Here is a 24,142-nt window from a genome sequence, read left to right on the forward strand (position 1 = left end):
AGGGTAATAGAACAAGTGTATTGTATAACTCATTGTAATACACTCTTTAAGCAGATTTTGAAAACAGGGTGCACAAAAAGGCAATAGTGCAAAAAAAAGAAAAAACACCCAAAAAGATTTGAGGCATAAATAAATTAAAATAAATATTTATTTCCCTTAACAATATAGTAAATCCCACCCCTTCGACCCACAACTGGCCCACCCCTCTCCCCAGACACATCTCCCGTCCCGAATCAATGTCCAAAATGTCCAGCAAAAAAGTTCTAATGACATTCCTGATTCAAACTCCCATTATTCCCACCCTCTCCACACACAACACGTTCCACCCACAAAATCAAATATTTAAAAAACGAAAATAGTACTATATATTGGCAAGAATGTTTTTTGAGGTACCCTTCTATGTGTGCCTGCTTGTCTTTAATGTGAGCCAGCTTCAGTAGGACGCGGCGCTCAAAAGTGCGGTTTGTAAGCAAGTGGGCAGCAGTGGTGGTGCTGTGAATGGCTGCCTGCGGCCTGTGTGCCAGCATTGTTGCTGGGAAGCATGATGAGCTAGTGGCTGGCTTGGCCCTCGGCAGCTGCCTCCTCCTCCTCCTGGAGCACCGGCCACTGATATTCGGCCAATATGGCCCCTAGCTCCTGCTGCCGCAGACGGGCTGATACATCCTGCCTGGAAGGATGCAGCAGGAGTAGCTATATCAAGAAAGAAAAAAGACAAATTGTAAACAATGCTGTGTGCAAAGTACTTTTTATAGTGGCACAGTAGCAGTACATTGCTGGTCCCCTAGGGCCATTCGATTTTGATATGATTAGAGTCACAGCTATTACCCACGCATGGCAAATGCACTAACTGTCTGAAAGGAGTTATAGCATAATAAACAGCACACCACTTAAAAATAACGCATATACCCTTGCACCCACCCAGGTAGCCATCCTCTTAACCATACACCCTTTTGTGTATCCTTCACCCAGCCATGCATCCTTTCACCCACCCATACATCCTTTCACCGACTCATGCATCCTTTTACCCACACATCCTTTCACTCATATTACATTTCACTCATCCTTTCTCCTTCTATCTTTTTCCGTCTTTTCCATCAACCCATTATTGTTAGCATTCATTATGAACTTTTGTCTGCTGAGTTGCAGATAGAAGATGCCATTACCTACTCAACCCTCATTATACCTGCTAAACCCAGGGTGTTCACGAGTCAACGCCTTTGCAATGAGTATATTGCTAATTGTCAATAAGCAAGCAATATGACTTACCACCACCCATTCCTGCTGCCACTGGGACTACCCCTTTAGACCGCTGCCATGAGGGCTGTGCTGGTGATTTCACTGCCAACCCCAGCCCTGATGATCTGTGTGTCTGGAAAAAACATTACCGGAGTACGAGGACGGTGCAACAGGTACAAGGCAGGCTCTGACCAGAAAAGCTGGTCAACCCCTTACCGCTTCACTCCTGGAAGCATTGGCTGCAAAATCTAAGCGCATATATGAGAAGGGAATCCCCTCTTTCACACTTAGAGAAACACCTTAGTGAGTGTAACACATAGCCTGGATTACACTCCTTTTTAACCTGCACTACACTCTATTTTAAAAAGGTCCTGAGGAAAGCCAGATTTAGTTTAAGGCACTGGCTGAAACATGTCGACCAACTGATGGATGTAGGAGGTAGTAACTCGCCTCCCTTAAACATCCCCAAAGCCTTATTTTAACCGCTGACGGGGGCCCAGGTATTAAAATTTAATTTACCCACGGGTACTGGGACCCTCGCCAAGCCGTTTTAACTCAAACTTCATTTTACACCTCACACTGCACTCTCAGTAAAATACCAGCTCCGCTGTAATCAGGCATCGCAGCACACTCGGGACACATTAGGTGTCACTGGGTGGGCCCGATGATGAAGCATGCCACCAACCAGGTTGGTGGGTGAGGGCTTCATGAACTCACCAACGAGGTGCCCATGACAAATCTAATCAGAGTCCTAACAATATTGGTCATATTTAAGCTAGTCTCTTTTGATAACACATGGAAAAAACATTACACATTTTATATGACAGATACCATTCACCTTAATATTTTTGTTAAATGAAATACAACTACAATACATCACTACAGTGCAGTTGCAGTATCTTCTATCAAAATATCACGATGGGCAATGCTTGAAAAGCCAGGTAGTCAAACCAACCAGAAACGTTTTGCAAGTTAGGGGCACAGCTGTGATGAATCTGGATTATTGAGCGCAATGAAGGGGGGAAAAAATTGGTCAATGAAGGACATATGATCTTGGTTGGCAAATGTAATGGGGCTGTCCTAATATTACCAGCCATGCTGCATGGCATCACCTTCTGGTATACTATCATAATAATACATACACAACATTGGGGGGTCCACCATGATCATGGTCACGCTCTCATTTTACTGTTTCATCATCGGAAAGAAAAAGAAAGCCTTCTTAACAAACATACGTAGAATACCTTACTTGGGCATGCAATATTCACGGGAGAGTACCCGACCTAAAATGGGTTCTCTGAGTCTTACAGTACCACCTGTCCACAAGATATAAAAGGGGAGAGAGAAAACTTACAAAGCAGAAGAAAGGAAGCTACAGACAGACGGGTACAAACAGTTTGAAGTCAAGTACAGAATCTTAAAATATAGAAAATAAAAAGATTATGCATCGATAAGTAGAAATTACCAAACATTAGACAGAACAAAGTGAAGTTGGAAGAAATTAGAAGTCAAACACTGTAAAAAAAAGAAAAAGAAAAATTATTGTAAATGTGGAGTGGTAAAAGTTATATTATCAGGAGGACTTACTGTGACCAGCAGATCCATTGGATGCGGCAATTGTTGAGGCATCCCCTGCTTTCATATTCCTCTCTTGCCCCAGGATTCTGATATAACAAATAAACAAGATAAAATAAAAAAGATTAGTGGTACAGTTAATAATCTCCCCATAAATATTTTGACTAGCAAAGGCAAATGCAGTAACATTGTCCTTTCAGAAAATCAGATCACCTATAGTAGTACTATCAAGTTGATCCATTCCTAATTTCCTAGAGCTATCCCAATTCCAAATTACCTGACCTACATTTCGCAACTACTAATAAATTGCAATGAAGGATCTTTACTTCTCACCTCAATCTCAATCTCAACCCCCTTTGATAGGCCAGCTCAGTCTGCATTTCTTTCAATGAATAGATGCAGGCATACACTCACTGGGAGATTGCTTGGGACTGTATGAGCTACAAAAATAAAGGCAAAGAGCAGTGAGAGAACACTAACTCACTAAAGACTATTAAATACCACTATCTTAGCGACAGGATGGACAAGTCTCTGCATTACTACTTAAATAATCAGCCCAAGCAAGCGCCAAAGAGAATTGTTAGGTAGAGCCATCCACCTGGCTAGATGGTGATCACATATTATTTGCAAAGTAAGCCTAACTTAGCTCTGAGTATTTGCAGCATGCTATTTGGAAAAAAATAGCATAAAAAGAACACAACAAATAAATATTCACCAAGCCCAACAACCTTCATGCCCAGCAGCTCCTATTCCCTGTCAAGGATGTCGACCTACCGATGTGTTAGCTAATGTTGGGTGTGCCATACCCCAGAGCTACAGCGCTCACACTGGCATACATTCACCCACTGCTGCCGGTCCTCTCGGAGGCCATAGCCACTGGTAGGGTGGTGGGTATGTGGTGTTGCACATAAAAAACTACTGCAGCCACCTAAACGTCAGAAATATTTATGTGGGGCTGCATCTCTTTGCTGAGCCACCAACCGCAAAGTAGGCGGTAGGTGCTATGAGAGGTTCAGGGAGACTCAGCCCTGCCACTCACCTGCTCTGCCATGGCGCTGGGTGGGGGGAAGATGAGGAAAAGGGAGGAAAAAAATGAGGAAGTACAACGAAAAATGAAAAAGTACAAAAGTCACAAAACAATAAAAAAACATAAAATACACAAAGACACACACTAATACAATACAAATGAGGGGTAGATAAGTTTGATAGGGGGATGATTAAAGAGATTCAAGAAAGATTGAAAAGCAGGACCAGCACCATAAACAAAGCGAAAACAAGATGGCCGTGCCCATGCAAACCGTGTTGCTTTTTCATGTGTACGATGTAAAACGTCAAGCAAACGGGTGCAGCGACCTGCTCTGCCCACTCACAGTACTCCATATAGCAAAGAGGAGGTTTTATTGCAATTTGCAGAGTTCCGTGTAGCACAACTCTGCAGACTTCACCCAGGTGTAACCAGATGTCGGGCCGGAAGATGGAAAACAGTCTCTTTAGTTCCAAACTGAGTCCTCTCAAATTGAAGAGGTGGTGTAAAAGTGTCACAGCACAAAGCCAAATCCTTTCCTGCCCTGCCTCTTCCTGGTGCTGACAGACGCAGGATGGGCCTGCCTTTGCCCCACCTCCCCTGAAATCCCTCAAAGTAGACGAGTATCCTGATGCCTAGAATGATATGGGTGAAGTCCTCTAAAGCAAGGGAGATCTGTTGATGCCAGGCACCCCTTCCTCCGGCTTTTTATATTTTATTCTTTATTTATAAAAATGTAAAACTCTCACAGCCAACATGTGTTTCTCTGCTTCTGCTGCTACCTCAGGGCCGATAGATTCCAGACTATTTACATTCACCAATTCAGTGTGAATTTCTCTTCTGAATCTTGTCTTTCTCATATGCTTGTTTCTTGTGTCTTTGTAGATTAGATCATTGTGCATATCTATGTGTCAGTCTTAATATGACCACTTCGCTTCCAACATATCTCTCTCATCAGTCCTTCAAACCCATGATACAGGCATTACCAGATCCTACTGTTCCTCTTACTTTCCCATCTCAATATCACCTAGCTTTGCCTATGCTGGTGTGCCTTGCATATCTAGTAGTGCTACTATAGCACTTCTAGTGTAATGTTCTTATTTTCAGCTTATGTTTCTTCGGATTAGTATAGATAAACTGATCATTAAAAAAGATTCTAGTGTGTGCAATGCATTGTGTTGCTTATTTTGCAGTTTGTTTTAAAAGACAATGGTCCCAAACATTAGCAACAAAATAACAATCAAAATAAATATAGAGCAAAATTGAGATCTATATTTTAAACTGTCCAGCCGGACACACTTTAATAGTATAAATATTTGTTTTCAACAAAAGGAGGAGATAACAATACCCAAGCGGGACACAGCCTGTGTCCTACTATCACATATAACATACAAATGAGGCAAACAAAAGAAACAGGGCAGTCTGTAAGTGCTTTTAAAGTTAAACAGACAATGAAAAACTACACTTTGCGTGATCTATTCAATGTAATGTCAAAAGATCATCAAGTGTAAAGTGTCGACGACGTTTCGATCCCTGGTGGTGTGGGATCATCATCAGGACATGTAATTTTATGCCTTAGTGCCCAAAATTTTAAACAAGGACGTCTGTTTGATTAAAATATCCATGTATGGACCGATAAAAATGTAGGATTGATTTTCCCCCATTTTCAAGGAAGATTTGTTATAAAGTACATCATCTATGTTGTATAAGTATAAAGTCTGAAAGGAGTAAAAAGGGAAAATGAAAAGTTGATTTTTATTATAACATTGCATTCGAGCATGGGAAATATATGCAGTGATGTTTTTGCTATTATAAAGTTATGCCTTGGTAAAATGTCTAGGTTTAATTTTTAATTTTATAAATTGTAATAGTAATTAAAATTTTATTTTTTATGCAGATGAATTGCACCACCTATTGCAGTGATGTGGTTTACAAATTAGTTCTTCTGGTGTTGTTGCATTAGATTACATTGTGATGGTGCCCCGGACTACAATTGAAAACAAACATACACACATTTACAGTCCCATACAGCCACTCATACACCCACGCACAGACCTATACACACACTCACTTCTCACATACCCACACAGACATCAATGAAGTTATTTGTAATGTCATGAGAGATGTCACTGACCATGTCATGAGTAACGTAATATCTGAGGTCATAATCAGTGCATCTCAGGGTTGCAAGTTATAGCTAGCATAGGTAACTATAACTGCTGAATTTCTTGGTTTTATGTGTGTAAAATCTGAGCTTGGGTTACACACAACAACACCATAGATATTCAGCAGTTCTAGTTAGCTCAAGTAACTATAACTCATGCCCTCGCCATGCACTGCCAAAGCCCCACATATTACATCACTCATAACATTAATGACATCTTTGTAATAATAAGGGAAATTTATAGAGCGCCTGGTTACGCGCAACGGCGTGTCCCCGCGCTGTAGCGAGTGGAATTAACAGAGTCACAACCGCCGAAGTCGGCCCGGCTTACTGCGTGTAGAGGTAAGTTTTTAACTTCTTCCTGAAGCCCAGTTCAGAGGGCTCCAGGCGAAGTTCCAGTGGTAGGGCATTCCAGCTTTTCGCGGCCAGATATCTAAAGGACCTACCCCCCATGCGTGCCTTTTTTATCCTGGGGACCTTCAATAGCCCTATACAAGAGGAACGCAGAACGTGCACAGGCGCGTACCGGGTGACCAGGCCCTGGAGCGGAGCCGGTGCCTTACCGCACAAAATGCGGTGGCACGTACAGAGAGCCTTAAACTCAACCCTGCTCCTTACTGGGAGCCAGTGAAGGGCCTGGAGGGCTGCCTTTGACGCCGATCTTTTAGGAAGCTTCAAGACCAAGCGGGCCGCTGCATTTTGCAGCACCTAGAGGCGGTTGATGACCCTTCCAGTGGCCCCCAGATAAAGCAAATTGCCATAATCCAGGCGCGATGTGACGAGGGCATGCACCAGCGTCCTTCGTGCTGCCGTTGGAAGTAGATCAAGAACTTTCCGCAGGCTTTTCAGGACGCCGAAGCATACCCCCACCACACGGCCTATCTGAGGTCCAAAAGACAGATCGGCGTCAAACCACACCCCAAGATTTTTCGCTTGCTGACAGGGTGTGGGAGCATCCCCCAGACAGGGTGGCCACCATGCCGATGACCAAACAAACGGGCCCCCTCCCCACCACGAGCACCTCAGTCTTGCTGCCGTTTAACTTTAGGCAATTGGCGGACATCCAGGTAGCCAGCTCCTGCATGCAGGCCCTGAATCTGTCCGCCGCAAGACTGGGCGCGCGCGATAGGGAGATGACCAGCTTCGTGTCATCGGCATAGGACACTATGTGCAGGCCGTGGCTTTCGACAATAGACGCCACCGGGGAGACATACAGATTAAATAAGGTTGAGCTCAGGGACGAGCCCTGAGGCACGCCCTGGCCCAAACCAATCTCCCTTGAGTAGCAGTCTCCCTGACGAACCTGAAAGCCTCTCCCTGTCAAAAAAGACTGGATCCATTCGAGCGCAGCCCCTGATATCCCTCCATCATTCAGACACTGTAGCAAGGTGGTATGAGCTACAGTGTCGAATGCTGCACTTAGGTCCAAAAGGATGAGAGCCATAGTCTGGCCCTCATCCACCCCCTGGCGTATGGTCTCCACCGCCATCAATAGCGCCGATTCAGTAGAGTGGCGGGGACAGAAACCAAACTGGGTCTCGTGCTGGAGGGTGGCCTCTTCCACGAAATCCATCAGTTGGGTATTAACCGTTTTCTCCGCCACCTTAGCCATGTAGGGTAAGAGGGAAATTGGCCGGAGGTTCTCCAGTTTTTCGAAGCTGATGTAAGGCTTCTTTTGGAGAGGAAGCACCACCGCCTGTTTCCAGTCTCTGGGCACAGTCTTGGTCCTGAAGGAGACGTCCAAAAGATGTCTAATGTAAGGCTCCAGAGCCGGCAGGCTGCCGACTAGCCGTTTTGGCGTTGTGAGATCCCGAGGGGAGCCTGACTTTACTGACCCACAGATTTGCATGAGAATCTCCGGGGATGGGGTTACAAAACTGGTCAGCATGTATTGGTCCCCCCTTTCCCTAGGAGATTCTACAAACTCAGACCCTGTTGTAGGATTGCTAGGGAAGGCAGAGTATATTTTTGCTACTTTTTCGGCGAAGAAGTCCGCAATCCGATTGCAAGACTCCACTGAGCATTCATCTGACACAGTGGAAGACTTCCCACCCGAAAGAGTTTTGTATATTAAAAACAATTCTTTCATAGAATTCTCCGCCTCCCTGATCCTGTTGGCATAATATGCCGCCTTGGCCTTCCTAATTAACCCATGATATGCACGCCTCCCTGTTAAATATTCCTCCTTGGCTTGCGTGGCAAATGCCACCCGCCACTGCCTTTCGGCGCGCTTAAGTACGGCTTTAGCCACCCGAAGCTCGTCACTATACCACGGGCCGTTTTTTGAGTTTGGCGACCCAATTTTGCCAGGGAGAGTGGGGCAGTACAGTCTAGCGCCTCGGTAATGCGCTTGCATAGATTAGTATTAGCTGTTTCCACATCATCCCCCCCCTGGACTCCCCCCTTTAATAAGTGCCGCACTGAACTTAGCTTGGGAGAAAGTGGCCCATCTCCGCCTCGGGTGGCTCAAAGGAACTGGCTCCCGGTAATCTAACCCCTGGGATCCGTATAGTAAAAGGTACCAGATGATGGTCCGACCAGGGAATAGGGATAGGAGTCAGAGCATCTATTTCCCCCCAGTTGGCAAATATGGGGTCCAGTAAGTGGCCTCGCTGGTGGGTGGGATCTTTTACTTTCTGATCCAACTGAAGGGCACGTAATTCTTGGCAGAGATCCATGGCGGCTTTATCCGTGGGGTCGTCCAAATGCATGTTAAGATCCCCTAGCACCAGGAACTTATCCCTGCGCAGCGCAGCCTCTATAGTGCCTTCTACCAGGCTGTCCCCAAACCTGGCAAGAGGGCCAGGAGGTCTATAAATCAGGAGGCCCTTCATGGTATAGCCATCATTCACCTTAATGGTAAAAATACCCGCCTCGCTATCCATAATGGCGTTGTACTTTAAGTGGCAGCGTAAGCGTTGCTTGGCTACGATAGCTATCCCCCCCTCCTCTGCTGGTAGGTCTATCCTGCCTGATCATAGTGTAGCCTTCCGGTAACGCCTCCATAACAACCGCGGCCGAACAATCATCAAGCCAAGTTTCCGTGAGAAACACGAGATCCCACTGCTTCTCAATGAGCAAGTCGTACACATCCAGCTTATGTTTCCGCAAGGAGCGTACATTCAGCAAGACGCAGGCCAGGTCGGGGTGCTCGCTCTCGGCCTTCATTTCCAAGTTGTAGGCAAAATGACAGTGCTCACATCCCGCATTCTCCGCCACCCTCATACTGTGCAGGCAGGAGCTTGAGATGGCGTTACGGAGGGACAGCAGCTGCAACCTACTCCAATGTAAGTGCCTTCCCATTGGGGCAGGGGTAATGGCCCTGGCCCGCGCTCGACCGCGGACGGGCGCCGACGGGCTTGACTTAGGCGCGACTTCGGCGCACCTCCGTCGCGCCCGCTGCGCTCGCCCGCTGCGCTGTCGAAACGACATCTGCCTTTTATCCCCCCCAGCGTCCTAACAACTAGAGCGCTGCCCGCCCTCCTATGCACACCGGAAGTGGCTGGCTCGGACCTTCCACGCCCTCTGCTCAAACGATGCTAATCACCGGCGTCAGAACGAGGCGGGAAGGAGGGACGAGCCCAGCCCTTCTGCGTGCCGTGATTGCAACTGCCCTCAGGTAGGAGACCTCGGCCGTGCAAAATGCCCTCAATACAAGTTATTAAAATTAAAGTGCAAAGAATAGCAGCACATGGAGGGAGCCTAATCGCTCTCCTCCCAATGCCCCACACTTATTTAAAATGAGCTCAATCAGCTTAAAATACCATCACCTGTGAATCACAGAATGCGCCCGTGCTCACGCCGTAAAAGCAGTAGGGACACTGCCACTGTCCACTCACCACCAATAAATATATTGATGAGAAAACATTGCCTGGGGTGGGTGCAAGTTATTGTTCTGTTAAGGTCCAAGTTATAGTTACTTAAGATAAGGGTAGTCGTAACTGCGGAATTTCTATGCTTTTGTGTGTGTAAAATATGAAGCTAACTATAATGTCTCTGTAATCTTTGGTTTTATTCATTGCAAAACAATACACAAACAATCGATTTAAGTAAGTCTAAATGGCCGGGGAGAAAACACCAACTCTCCTCTTTGCCGACGACACCCTCCTGCTATCCAAAACCCCCAAAGGCCTGCAAATACTCCTTGACCGTTTCAATGTGTTCTGCAAAGTGCGTGGGCTAACGATAAACACTACAAAAACGAAGTTAATGGTAATGACCATAAAAAGGAATCAAAGGAAGATCCATCTCTCTTTGAATGGGTCACCTTTGGAGGTAGTGGATGAATTTGATTACCTCGGGGTCAGAATTGGTAACAAAATGAATTGGGAATCCCATCAGTGCAAAATGGTTTTAAATCTCAAAAGAGTATCCGGTGCTATTCTAAAGAACCAACGCCTTTCAGTGAGTAGACCAATAGCCCCTGCACTGGCAGTCTATGAGGGAAAGGCGTTAGCATCATCGGTCTATGGATCAGAACTATGGGGTACTGAGAATACTAAAGCACTGGTGGTGGCCGAGAATAAGTTCATGAGAGACTTAGTCTTGCTTCCTGTCTCAACCCCTTTAAAACTCTTATTTGCCGATTTGGGTAAGAGATCCATTTGTGACATTGTCCAGCTCCGACCACTACTATACTGGGTGCGCCTTAGGAGGACCCCGGAACTAGCAAATTATGCCTTAGTGTTAGACGAACTAATCAACCTGAATGTCTCGAACAAAATAAAGTGGTTAAACGATCTAAAGAAGCTTGTGGTAAATTTGGGTTTACGTGACGCCTGGGCTTCTCAATCTCCCCCACCTAAACAAACAGTTAAAAAAACTTTACTGGGATTGGATAGAGGCCAAAGTTCTGCTAAATCCAAATTGGGGTCCACTAACAGAGAATTTCTTTTCTCACAAGCTTACTATAAAGCTAGAACCGTTTCTGGATTTTATTCAGGTTCCCCGTGACAGAACTCTATTCCTGAAACTTAGATATGGCACTCTCCCTCTCAAAAATGTTATGGTAGGGTTGAAAGGGAGGAGGGATGAGGATAGGAAATGCCCGGGTTGTCCCTGCCCGGAAGAATCCCTAGGCCACTTCCTTTTTGCATGTAAAGCCTATAAACAGGCTAGAAATAAATGGTTGAAGCCAGTCTTTAGGAATCTTGGAGTTAGGGATTACAAAACAGCCCTACGAATTATTGTCTCCAATACTACTTGCATGGTTACTGTCTGTGGGGTCGCCAAGTTTTTAGCAAGTGCCTGGATTATTCGGCTAAGGTTGATGTCCCATTTGACTACAGTTCATATTTTCACATGATTTTTAAATGTGTTATTCCTCCATTATTTTTTTAATCTTTTGCCAAGATGTAGTGTTTTTAAAGAGTGCATTTTTTGTAATATATGTGTATGTATTTTATGTTTGTACTTTTATGATACATGTATCGAATAAAGTATAAAGTAAGTAAGTCTACATTTACATAAACGTACTTTGGACATATTTAAGACATAATAAGAATATTCTTAACATTCCCATTGAATACAGGTGAGTTTTACTTGCAGAACTTAAAGACTACCACACTCAGGTCTTTAATCACTTAGGGGCATAGTTGCAAGAGTTTATCACTACAGGAACAGCACTTTTCTATGGTGATAACAGCTTTGCCTTATTTACAAGGCGTTGTTAAGCCACTTAATTTGGCTTAGCGCCGCCTTGTAAATAAGGCTCCCTTTCACGCTACACTTAGTATGAAAGAGACAGGCAATGGGTGTTGCATTGGACGTTCCACCGAAACACCCATTCATTTTTAAAATACCCTCTATTTTGAAGGGTGGTGTAAATATGGGGCAGCGCCAAACTATGACCAAAAATAGCCTGGTCTTGAGGCAAAATGAGGAGAAATTATTAATTTCTCCTCGTTTTTGCTGTTTCTAAGTGTGCTGCAATTTGCAGCTCACATAGGCACAGCACATCGCCATGAATGATTATTTATGTGAACATAAACAATCAAAATTATGATCTGCAACTTCTATTTGTGCTGCACAATGCAGCGGACATATGTGTTACAATCACTATTAGTGATTGTTTATGTGCGGGAAGGGAAACCTTCTTGCACATAAACAATCATTTTCTCAATCCCTGTGTTGGTGCTAGGCAACTGAATTTAGCCCCAGTGCTAGGGAAAACGCAGGGGTGCACCGTGTCATTGTAAATATCGTGCATCCCTGCATTTTCAGAATGGCAGAGTACGGGGTTAGCAATTTTGGCTTAACGCCATGTTCCGCCATTCTATTGTAAATATTTCCCCTACTTCCAAAAATCTATTTTGAATATAGCTCCTTTGCACTTTAAGTAGGCCAGGGGCCAGTATTAGCAGGTGTTTATGAGATACATATGCAGCTAGATTTTTGTTTCACTCACTTACACCTTCTACATCTGGAAAATGTACCCCCCATCATTTTCAAATTTCACCAGCTGCCACTGCGGCCAACTACTTATTTACTCAATCCATGTAATATCACATACTTTTCTTCAAAATTGTATATAGTTGGGGAAAAAATAACTATAACGCACATCCCAATCACTAACCATAAGCCACTATCACTACCCAATGCAAGCTCATGTGACCCTCAACCTCAGATTTACATTTCACCTACGGTTCTGAGAGTGGCCTGTACTTACCATATGTGACAGTCAAAGTCTCCGGCATGCTGCTGTGATTCACGTGGTATTCATAAGTCTTCACATCATCTCCTTCCTGAACTTCCACCTTTGTCCTGACCTGGTAGGTTCCATCTGGGTTTGGCAGGAGCTCATTTGACTCCAATGGTATCTTTACACCACCATGGTCCCACTTCACCTCAATTTCTTTGGGATAGAATCCATATGTGATACCGATCAGGAAGGTGCGATCATTGGCCTTTGTTTGATAAAGCTTTGTTCCAGGGGTAACTGAAAGAAAACACAATAACTACAATTATAAAACAATTCCAAAAACTGTAAAGTGAATTAAAGCCATACCCAGCAATCAACTTAGTATCAACTCCAAAACCCCAGGTATTATATTTACAACAAGTGCTCATCTTTGTACCCCACTCCATTTCTCTCTAGGGGGCATATTAGCAAGAACCTTGGTAAAATTATTGCCATTTTAGCGGCAGGAAACTGCCGCTAACACGGTGATAATGGGCTTGCTAATATGCGTTATAGAATTCCAATAGAAGCCCAGGTTAGATGTGCAGGACATCTAACCTGGGCTTCTATTGGAATTCTATAACGCACATAAGCAAGCCCATTATCGCCGTTTTAGCGGCAGTTTCTTGCCACTAAAACAGCGATAATTTCAACGAGGTTCTTGCTAATATACCCCTATGTGTTTTGTCTCCTCTTCCTGTCTTAGTTGGGCTCGCGCTGGGACACTCTTTGAGCATCTGTGCGCATTATAAAACCTCATAACAAAGCAAAACATAACATCTTACAACTTCATTTATTTTTTTTGCTTAATGCTCTAACTTCATTTTACTTACTCTGAAACCTCATGGAGTTGGATATACATCCAGTTCTAGAACCCACTCTTTGTAATCATTCATCAGGGTAGTATGTTCTGTCCTTAAAGGTTTGAGTGGTGAAGGCAGGAAAGAGAATCTGAGGTGTCATGGGCTCCTTATGTCAACAAATCTTACTGCATTTCTGTAGACTTGACTATTCCTCATAACTCTTGACTGACATTTTATATTCCATGAAGCAAAATCCGGTGAAAAACAGCAACATTTATACCTGGCAAACATGAAGATGACCACTGGTTTATTACTCATGGCAACCAGCAGAAACCAAGGAATATTGAATGAAAAAGATTAAACACAAAGGGCCCCATTAGGATGGCGGGCAGATTGCCCCGCCAGGCCGGCGGTAGTCACAGCCGGTCCGGTGGGGGCAATCCGCCCGCCATCCTCTCAGCAAAGACCCCGCGCCATATTACAATGGCTGGGGGGTCCGCGGCAGACGGAAAGACCGTACGCCGCTTTTCCGCCTGGTCGACAGGGCGGAAAAGGGTTTAATATGTTGGTGGTGTCTGTTAGACACAGCCAGCCATATTAGGATGTGTGCTGGGACATGCCTTTTCGTGGTGGCAGGAAAGGCTTGCGGAGTCTGCCTGCGGGGGCCCTTTGCGGGCCCCCAGGGACTCCGGTGGTGGGGGGTGCACATGGGGGGTACCTATGGTACCCCCATTCAGTTCCATGCACAACATGCCTTCCTGGCATTGTGGCGGGCGGTGCTGAGTGCACGGCCCACCGCAATGTCAGGAATGCAGGATGCGCCCACCAGTGTGGCGAGCGGATCCTAATCTCTGTAGCGGGACCCCCGCACCCATGGCGGGTGGTCCCATTCCACGGGAGGATGGCAGGCAAACATCCTTGTGGACCCCAAAGTGTTCTTTTTCACTGCTTTGATATGGTGCACCATTGCAGTCGAGATGAGCCAGATTCTATCCACAAGCTACTTCCATGACAAGCTGTAAATGAATTTGTTTGAGCAACACATTGTTAGATGGTGACCACCTGGATAGCCACCTATTCCAGAAGAGTTCCTAGTCTGTCAGAACTTCAGGGTCACAGGTTGCCAGAATGGACTTACCCAGAGAGGTGAAGTTTAAGAAATTCTTAAGAGCTGGTACTAATTAGCATTACTGATTAGATCAAAGAAGTGACATTATATCACCTATCAGCCAATGACATCACACAAAGGGAGTAACCTTAAAAGCAGTGGATTTTTTTCTCCAATTTGTTTTCGCCTTACAGATTCTGCTAGTAAATCTTGTCACGAAATAAAGGGGCATCTGAGGAGACTGAATAGCAAATCCCCAAAGACACATTCCTTTTCGAGCATATTAAGTTACCCTGTCTGCCTATGGTCCTCATTCAGGATGTCATATCCTTCACAGAATTCATGAAAGTGTCAATTCATCTAAGCAATGACTTTGCTAACACCTAAGGTGGCACAAGCCCCCACCTCTACTGGCACCCAAAGTAGACCTGCTCTGCAGCCTGCCCAGCCTCTGGGAGCAGCACGTCACCATTCCAGGAACCATACTGGGCAGTCGATATCTCACCGCTGAGCCGAGCTGTGTGCAGGGCGAGCGGCACAGACGATTATGGCTGAGGTGAAAACTGGACTTCAGCAACGCCAACTCTGGCTCGTCGCTCACGTTCAGCTGCTGAGAGAACCCGCGCCACACGTCCTCAGCTACATGGCCAATGCCCACGCTGAGTCCTGGTAATCGGCCATGCAGGTGCTCTCGCGAGTTAAGGTGGAGGTTCATGTAGGTAGGACCTCCACATGGCCAGAGTCTCTCTGTGCAGACTATCAACAGTATCAGTTCCCTGGCAGCAGACTCACTGACCGTGTGCTGAGTGGTGTGTTACAGGTGACATTCTGTCAATCTGTGCAGCTTCTGAAGAGAGTTTTTACTAATGAATGTTCACTCTGATTGGTTGTAAAGCCATCATAGCCACAGAGTAGTGAGCACTTCCACCAGCCAGCATCCAATGAGATTGCAGCTGAAAAAGTGGTTTCAAAGTGTATGAGAATTGACTGCCTGCATGTAAATTGAGTCTCAGGTCAAAGTTTTATGCAAGATGCATGATACTTGGTGTAATGCAGTGAAAGGGGCTGTGCAGTGTAAGAAGAGAGCTGTAGAGCCCAGGCATAGGTTCAGAGCAGGAGAGACTGACTGCTCTGCGTGGTACCCACACCGGAAGTAGGCGCATGTTCAATTACACAGCAGCTTGTGAGAAACCTGCTGAACAGGTAATTGAAGCAAAATCTCCAAAAAATTGTCTTTCTAACTGCCTGAGCAACAGATCCGCACCTTCCTCTCATGCAGGCCCTTCGGGAAGGAACTCTGCCACAGTATAAGAAGCACATGCCCTGCTGAAAACTGCATTCATGTCCTGGCTAAAAAAACATGTGAGATGCCCCAGTCCTCCCTTCACAACTCTGTTTCCCAGCAGTTCATCAAGGGATGTACTTAGCTCCTGTGTCTGACACTCTTTCTTGCTCACCTGCCTTACAGTAATCCTCTCTTCATCTACAGCCAACTAGAACTGTTCGATTGTAATCCTGCCACAGAGGACTAGCCTGCAGTCTTCAATTCCTTCTGGTCTGCAGTGCCTTGAAGCAGCTAATCTGCCTCCTAAGCAATGCACCTCACCTTGAGACTCCTCTTTCCTTCCGTACTCTGGACCTTTAGAGTCAAGTTTTAGGGAAGAAAGAAAACCACAACACAGCTTATCCCCTGAATGACTGCAAGACCATCTGGACTGCACCTTAAAACATTTCTGGCTGGTGCTATTTTATTGTCTTTGGTGGTAAGTAAAGGCAGTGCTTGCTGTAAACACATTTTACTACAGTAATACGAACGCAGATCTGGATACTAATGTTCAAGAAGAATGTTATTGTACATATGTTGTGGTAGAGTGGCTGTTATTGTGTTGGTTTTTTTGTGACTGCTTTCTTGACTTTTGCCCCGCTATGTTTTGTGTTGTTTGTTTGCTTTCACTATGGTTTTGCATTATATCCAGTTGTTTACTCTAGATTTCTCAACCAATCCTGCTACATTTCAAACCAAAACCAGGCCAGCCTTCAAGGTTCCAGCGGCAAGCAACCAGTTACTTCTTACTGAGATGGTAAAATTGTACTACTCCAGCTCTTGAACTATTTAACGCACTATTCAGCCCAAAACAGAAACTGTGTTTTACATTGACACTTGTGATGCGCACCTTATATGATGCTGCTCCAGGTGTGTATGCATCATAAACCTCAAGCCCAAACTAAGCATTGGCAATGCCTGGAGATCTGACTTTAAAGTGATAATACAAGCACAAGTATATACAAACTTGTGCATGCTTGTGTTTACATACATTATAAAGCACGCCCAGGGGAGACTCTGGTGTCGTGTAGTTCCTACCAGTGGGTAGTACCTGCGCATTGTTTGACAACATAAACTAAGGGCTTGGTGTCAAGACTGATCCCAGACTGCCCCACAGGATGTGTTGGCCTATAGACCAGCTAGCTCACAGTGCCACTGTAAGCCCCCCCTTACCTAACAGGGAGCGAATGGTTTCTTGCAAACGCTGAGCATGACAACCCTGATCCCTCATGGATCATTAAAACTGTACCGAACCTTTTTCTTGGTCACTCATGCTCACTTATTCTCAAAGAAATAAACAGAGAATACACAATGGTACATTTCCAATAATATTTATTAAACCAATGTAATTCTTGCATAAAATATTGTGCTGCAATGATTAGGAGACAAAAGCAGATAAACATGATTAGAAGCACCAGAAGCGTAAATAGTAGGTAGAGTTCTGCAATGGTGATAAAACAATGTATAAATGCAGGCATATACACAAGGTGGTAATCTGGCATACTCCTACGATGCAAACCCTATTCTAAGTGTACTTAGAGTGTATGTAGGTGGGAAGCCAAAAATCACTCCGAGGGACGACCCAACCCCATTACCTGATGGGAAGGAGTGAAGGACCCCGTCTTGGTCACGAGCTTGACACCCCTCACAAGATGTCAGGCAGCTGCGTGGTGATCTGTCAGCATGCACGAACCCTGGGTGTCAGCAGAAGTGCTTCCAACTACTATTGGGAAGCTCATCTTTTATAATCAAAAGCAGCCTTGTGATTCACCCATAGATTAGTGATGTTGTGGATATATAGATAGTGCAGTCGCCCTTTGGATGAAGACATTTGTACACAGGGAAGGAACAAGACCTTGTACATGATATTCATGGTGTTGTGATAATGTTGCATGAAACTAGATGTAAAATAAGTTTAGTTTCAGGGAAACTAATCCAACATTGACATGTGTGCAAATGTATGCAAAAGGTCACAGCTTGGAGGATGTTGTTCGTGAGGACAATGTAAGAAATAAGCTGCTTCGCTACATGGGCCTAACTCAGGAATATAACACCTCATCCTAAGGGTTGATAACAAATAGGTATCTTAAAGCCAGCAGACCATTTAAAAAGCATGAATAACTACCCTTTAAAAGCATCTAAAATATATAAAAGCAATAAAATATGTAAACGTGTTATAAGTTATATATATTATTTGAGATCCCAAGCACTCTGAAAGTCAATGTGCCTAGAAAAAATAAGCTGTTTTGGTATGTCTTGTTGAAAAATGAGACAAAATAGTTCCCACACGGAAAAAGGCCGATTGTTTGTGTTCCGAGTTGTAGATGCAACGTTGTTGCACAAATCTGCATACGGTCCCAGAGGTGCACCTCATAGCAGGTTCATGGAGCAAAGGTGATTCCATCCAGTTCCCACAGCAGCCACTGAGGGAGGCATTCTGTCCCACAAGTTGTACGCAGACCCATTGTTGACATCACCAGGCGCCGAAGCATAGAGGGCGTTGCCGTAGTCCAGTCTGTTGCTGACGAGGGACTGTGTGACCTTCCTTTTGGTCTCGGAGGGGATCCATCTGTAGATCTTGCGCAGCATGTGGAGGGTGTTGAAGCAGGAGGAGATGGTGTTGCCTTGCTGGGTCATTGAGTGCGATGATTCCAGGATGAACCCTAGGTTGCGTGCGTGGTCGGTGGGTGTAGGAGAGGAACCCAGGGCCGCTGGCGACCAAGAGTTGTCCCAGGCAGAGGGAGTGGATCCGAGGATGAGGACCTCTGTCTTGTCTGAGTACAGTTTCAGGCAGCTGGCCTGCATCCAGCTGGTGACGGCCTTCATTCCTTCGTGGTGGTTGGTTTTGGCGATGGTGGGGTTTTTGGTGAGTGAGAGGATCAGTTGAGTGTCGTCGGCGTAGGAGACATTGTTGAGGTTGTGCAAGTGGACGATGTTGGCGAGCGGTGCCATGTAGACGTTGAAGAGGGTAGGGCTGAGGGATGATCCTTAGGGCACGCCACAGATGATCTTGGTGGCTTCGGAGAGGATAGGGGGAGGCGGGCCCTCTGGGTTCTGTCGGTGAGGAAGGAGGTGATTCAGTCTAGGGCTTTGTTGCGTATTCCTGCGTCATGTAGGCGTGTGCGTAGGATGTGGTGGCAGACGTGTCGAAGGCAGCCGAGAGGTCCAGGAGGATGAGGGCCGCGGTTTTGTAGTTGTCCAGTAGGGTCTTGATGTCTTCTGTGGCAGCGATGAGGGCGGTTTCGGTGCTGTGATTGCTGCGGAATCCGGATTAAGATAGAATACCGAGTGCAGGTTGAGCTGTGTTCTTAAATCACAGAGATGTAGCGGCAATATCTTCTGAGCTTGTTACTTTGAACTATTTAATTTCCTTCATTTTGCGGCGAACTGCTAATTTGTTTTTAAGCGCAGTGAACACACTGTTTTAAATTACTTACCTGAATAGCGTGACAGCACCTTGGCGCCCTTCATTCTCTCCGGTCCACTGCCAGTCATTAGCGGACTGTTTGTTGTGGAGTGAGACTCCGGGGAACAGCATACATTCAAGGTGAATTTCTTCCGGGTAGGGCCATTTACAGCCGACATCTTGGCTAGGTCAGCGGTCTAGCGTCTCCCCTACCAACCAGGCCGGGCACTATAAGAGCAGGAAATGTCACGAGCGCGCAAATGATTACGATAGAATACTGAGTGCAGGTTGAGCTGTGTTTTTAACTCACAGAGATTTAGCGGTAACATATTCGGAGGTTGTTACTTTGAACTATTTGATTTCCTTCACTTTGCGGCGAACTGCTAATTTGTTTTTAAGTGCAGTGAACACACTGTTTTAAATTACTTACCTGAATAGCGTGACAGCACCTTGGCACCCTGCAGTCTCTCCGGTCCACCGCCAGTCATTAGCGGACTGTTTGTTGTGGAAAGAGACTCCGGGGAACAGCATACATTCAGGGTGACTCACTTTCGGGTAGGGCCATTTACAGCCGCCATCTTAGCTAGGTCAGCGGTCTAGCGTCTCCGCTACCAACCAGGCCGGGAATTATAAGGGCAGGAAATGGCGCGAGCGTGCAGTGGACGCGTGCAACAGGCGCGCCAAAGGCAAGCCCGTCTGCAACAGTCCGCGCCTCGACTGGGTCAAGGGCCTGTCCCCCTGGCCTTCCAAAAGCAACATCAGGCAAAAAGGTAACATGCTACACAAGCTCTCAGCTTATGGATTTGAACAACACCATTAACAATCATCACTGTCCCCTTTTCTGCTTGGATGCATTATTCAACAAAACATTCTCCAGCTGCCCCAATTGTGCGTTCAAGCTAGCTCCAACTACTTCGTCCCTTCTCTCCAGTGCTCATCCTCCTCATTTTAAACCCAAACTCATTTATTTCGCTCTTATAAATGCTCGCTCCCTTCCCAAACATAAATTTGAAATACATGAACTATTAACTAATCACAATTTAGATCTTTTATTCTTAACTGAAACGTGGGGTGATTCTTCTTCTGGTCCTGACTTCTGCGCTGCCACTCCCCGAAGGATGTTGCGAACTTAGACAGGATAGACTTCTAAAGAAGAGGGGTGGCTTGGCGATTATTTATCAAGATAAATATGTAATCAAAATTGATACAATTAACTCACCGGTCTGTGAAGCACTGACCTTCTCTATCTTGCTCTCAAATGCCCAATCATTTAGAGGAACCCTACTCTACCGTCCACCAGGCTCTCGAGCGGACTTTCTCACAGCGTTAGATAGCCTAATAGAACCAAGGGCAGGAGTTCCGGACTATACCATCTTGGGAGATTTTAATTTTCATCTAGAATCCTTAAATGATAAGGAATCTTCTTCCCTTATAAAGGACCTACTATCAGTAGGCTTACATCAGTTAGTCACAACACCCACTCATATGGCTGGTCACACACTGGATGGAATTTTTACCAACAATAGTAACATATCTATCCTCTGTTACACCCCTGATCTGTACAGACCACTCTGTAATAATCTGCACTATTCAGATCAGAAAACCCAACTGTAGGTACACCTGCTCTCGCACCCCTTAACAGCTCCGGGCATGGAGGAACATCGATGTCCATCTTTTGCAAACAACTCTCTCCTCCACCCAATACAATTCTACAGCAGATCCCGAAATAGCGTCCAATAATTATTCCGCCTGGTTACATAATGCCTTCAGCACTTTAATACCATCTAAGAATTTCTCCACTAATCAAAGTGTCCCTTCCGCCACCTAGTTCTGAGAGGGACTAAGACTCGAGAAACAACGTTGCAGAAACATAATGAGACATTGGCGCAAACACTATGATAACAATGCCAAAGCATTATATAAGGACGCAATGACTAAAAACATCTCACCGTTGCAGAAAAAAAGTAAATATTATCTTACACAAATAGAGTCGGCCCAAAACTCCACCAAGCAGCTATTCCAGGTGGTAACCAAACTTTCTAGTCCACCGACGAGCACAACGACAGATGTCTCGCCGGTCCTTTGTAATTCTCTTGCTAATTTATTTGAAGACAAGGTCAGTCAAATTTACTCAAATGTTTCAATCCAGGTTAATTCAGACCAGCCCATTAAAAATACTTTAATTAATGCCCCTGTCACGGTGTTCGCAGAATTCAGGCAGGTTTCATTCGAGCAGGTAAGAGAGCTTATCCTCTCCATCAAATCAGGATCCCCCCTCGACCCTTGTCCTCCTTCTATTCTGAAACTTATTCCGGATCCCATAGCCCCTATCCTCACCAATATTTGTAACTCAATGTTTTACACTGGCTCTTACCCTTCAGTCTGGAAAAGAGCCATCATCAAACCCTTACTAAAAAAATCTAACCTTGATCCCGCAGAACCGAAAAACTACAGACCCATAGCATGCCTCCCTTTCCATCAAAGATCTTCGAAAAAATAATGAATACCCAATTAGCTCAATTCATCGAACATAACAATCTTCTCGATGACACTCACTTTGGGTTTAGGAAGGGTCATGGGACTGAGATGGCCCTCATGAAGGCATCTGACGAGATCAGGATGATCCTAGATCAAGGTGGTGCAGCAGACCTGATTCTATTGGATCTGTCTGCGGCTTTTGACACGGTCGATCACTTCATTCTGATCGACTGTGTCTCTGCCATTAGCATTGAGCAAAAGGCCAGAGCTCTATTAACTTCATTTCTCGCCAATCGTACTCAGTCAGTTAAACTTGGCGAATTTTACTCTCCGGTATTTTTCCTTCCCTGTGGGGTGCCCCAAGGATCCTCCCTAAGTCCGACCTTATTTAATATCTACGTGTCGGACTTCGCTAGAATCATCAAAGCTCGCGGAATGAGGCTAACCTCATACGCCGATGACACCCAACTGGTGCTGGCAGTCCATAATGACGGAGTGGAAGTGGCGGCCAGTTTTCAGGAGGGAATGTTAGCCATTAGCTCCTGGATGGCACTTAACTGCCTGAAGTTGAACTCCGATAAAACGGAGGTAATGACTTTTGGTAGTTTATCCCCTGGTTGGTCCCCTACTTGGTGGGCAACCGATTTGGGACCCCCGCCTCAACCTGTCACTAAGGTCAGGAATCTTGGAGTAATGTTCGATGACAAGCTCTCGTTTATCCACCATGCGCACTCGGTTGTTTCCTTATCCTTCTTCACCCTCAAAATGATTAGGAAACTCCTTCCTTTCCTCCCTCCTAGTGCAGGAAAACCCTCATGTGCACATTGGTTATGTCGAAGATCGATTATTGTAACACCCTCCTCCTAAATGCCCAGGAGTAAGTCTTAAATAAACTGCAACTTGTTCAGAACTCAGCTGCCAGAATACTGTCTGGCAAGCCTAAGTTTAAATCTATTTACCCAGTCATACGCCAACTTCACTGGCTGCCAATCAGAAGTCGTACTAAATTCAAAGCACCTTGTATCGCATATAAAGTGATTAACAACTCCGGACCTGAGTTCCTAAAAAAAGCACTATGCCCGTTTACTCCCAACAAGCCCTTGCGTTCCTCTTCTGCTTGCTTCCTAACTATTCCTCATTCAAAGAAATCATCATGGGGAGATAGGCGCTTTACAGTTGCTACGAAAAGACTATGGAACACCCTCCCTTTTCACATCAAGGTCAGTCCCTCCCTCCTGACATTTAGGAAGCCAGTAAAAACTTGGCTCTTCAACCAGTAATCACTCATTCCAACTGTCTGTTCTATCATTTCTCAGCACCAAGACACCTCTGGGTATTTGTGTGCTATACAAATTGCATAAATAAATAAATTGGGATGGGTCCAAGATGTTGTTTCCTCGAGGAAGTGGGTCAGTTGCCTGTTGACGATCTTTTCGATGACTTTCGCAGGGAACGGCAGAAGGGAGATGGGCCGGACGTGATTGAGGTATTTTGTGTCCGTTGTGAGTCTCTTGAGTAAGGCATTGATCTCGGCGTGCTTCCAACTCTCCGGGAAGGTGGCGGTCTCGAAGGAGCTGTTGATGATCTTCCAAAGTTGGGGTGCGATGATGCAGTTTGCTTTGTTGAAGATGTGGTGAGGGCAGGGGTCGGATGGTGACCCGAAGAGGATGGTGTTTATGGTCTTGATGGTGTCATCATCATTGATGTGGGTCCATGAGAGCAGGTTGTTGGTGAGGCTGGGGGTCGGTGAGTCTGCAGTGTAGGCGGCTGAATCTAGGGTCTGGGTGTTGAAGCTGTCATTGAGGTTACGTAGTTTTAGCCTCGCTTTGCTACAGTCGCCATTTTGCGTTTAGTCGCCATTTTATGTTGCCTCACCCAGGCAGCATGGCTAACGCAGGAAAATGGTCTTTTTGCCACTTTCAGCTGCTCGGTGTTTTTCTTGTCGAAGAGCAACCTTTGTCCTTGTATGCAATGCTGATGTCAGGGTCCAGCCGAGTTCGCAAAGCTATGTCTAGACTGATTAATCCATGACTTACTCCACTGTTTGGGTCCCACCATTCTTCTCTACCTTATCTTATTTAACTGGCCTTCACTATTCTCTCCGTGTGTTCTCTTGTTACATAGTTCTTCTTTTGAAGCATTCTACCCATGTTTTACCACCTGCAAACTGGATTATGGGCACCAGTGTTGATTAACCTGATGGGAGGGGAGCACATGGGGTCTGAAAGGAGGGTGTGTTTTAGACATCAGATACTTGTTTTCGAACTATTCCTATTTGTCAGTTTTGTGTACATTGGGGGTTGTCATTGTAAACTTGTGTTGTATAATAGCCTGTGCGCCACAGA

The 24,142-nt window shown here is 45.4% G+C and overlaps 1 protein-coding gene across 1 annotated transcript in view; it reads right to left on the bottom strand.

Annotated features, from left to right (window-relative positions):
* Positions 1-24,142, bottom strand: part of LOC144752894 (RLA class I histocompatibility antigen, alpha chain 11/11-like) — a 161,707-nt gene that overhangs the window by 42,093 nt on the left and 95,472 nt on the right. Inside the window, exon 5 of the mRNA XM_078640719.1 lies at positions 12,667-12,936. Within this exon, the coding sequence (XP_078496845.1) occupies positions 12,667-12,936 (270 nt within the window). The remainder of the gene's footprint in view (positions 1-12,666; positions 12,937-24,142) is intronic.

The sequence above is a fragment of the Lissotriton helveticus genome, chromosome 5_1 (genome assembly GCF_964261635.1).
Source record: "Lissotriton helveticus chromosome 5_1, aLisHel1.1, whole genome shotgun sequence".
In the NCBI taxonomy this organism is placed as follows: Eukaryota; Metazoa; Chordata; class Amphibia; order Caudata; family Salamandridae; genus Lissotriton; species Lissotriton helveticus.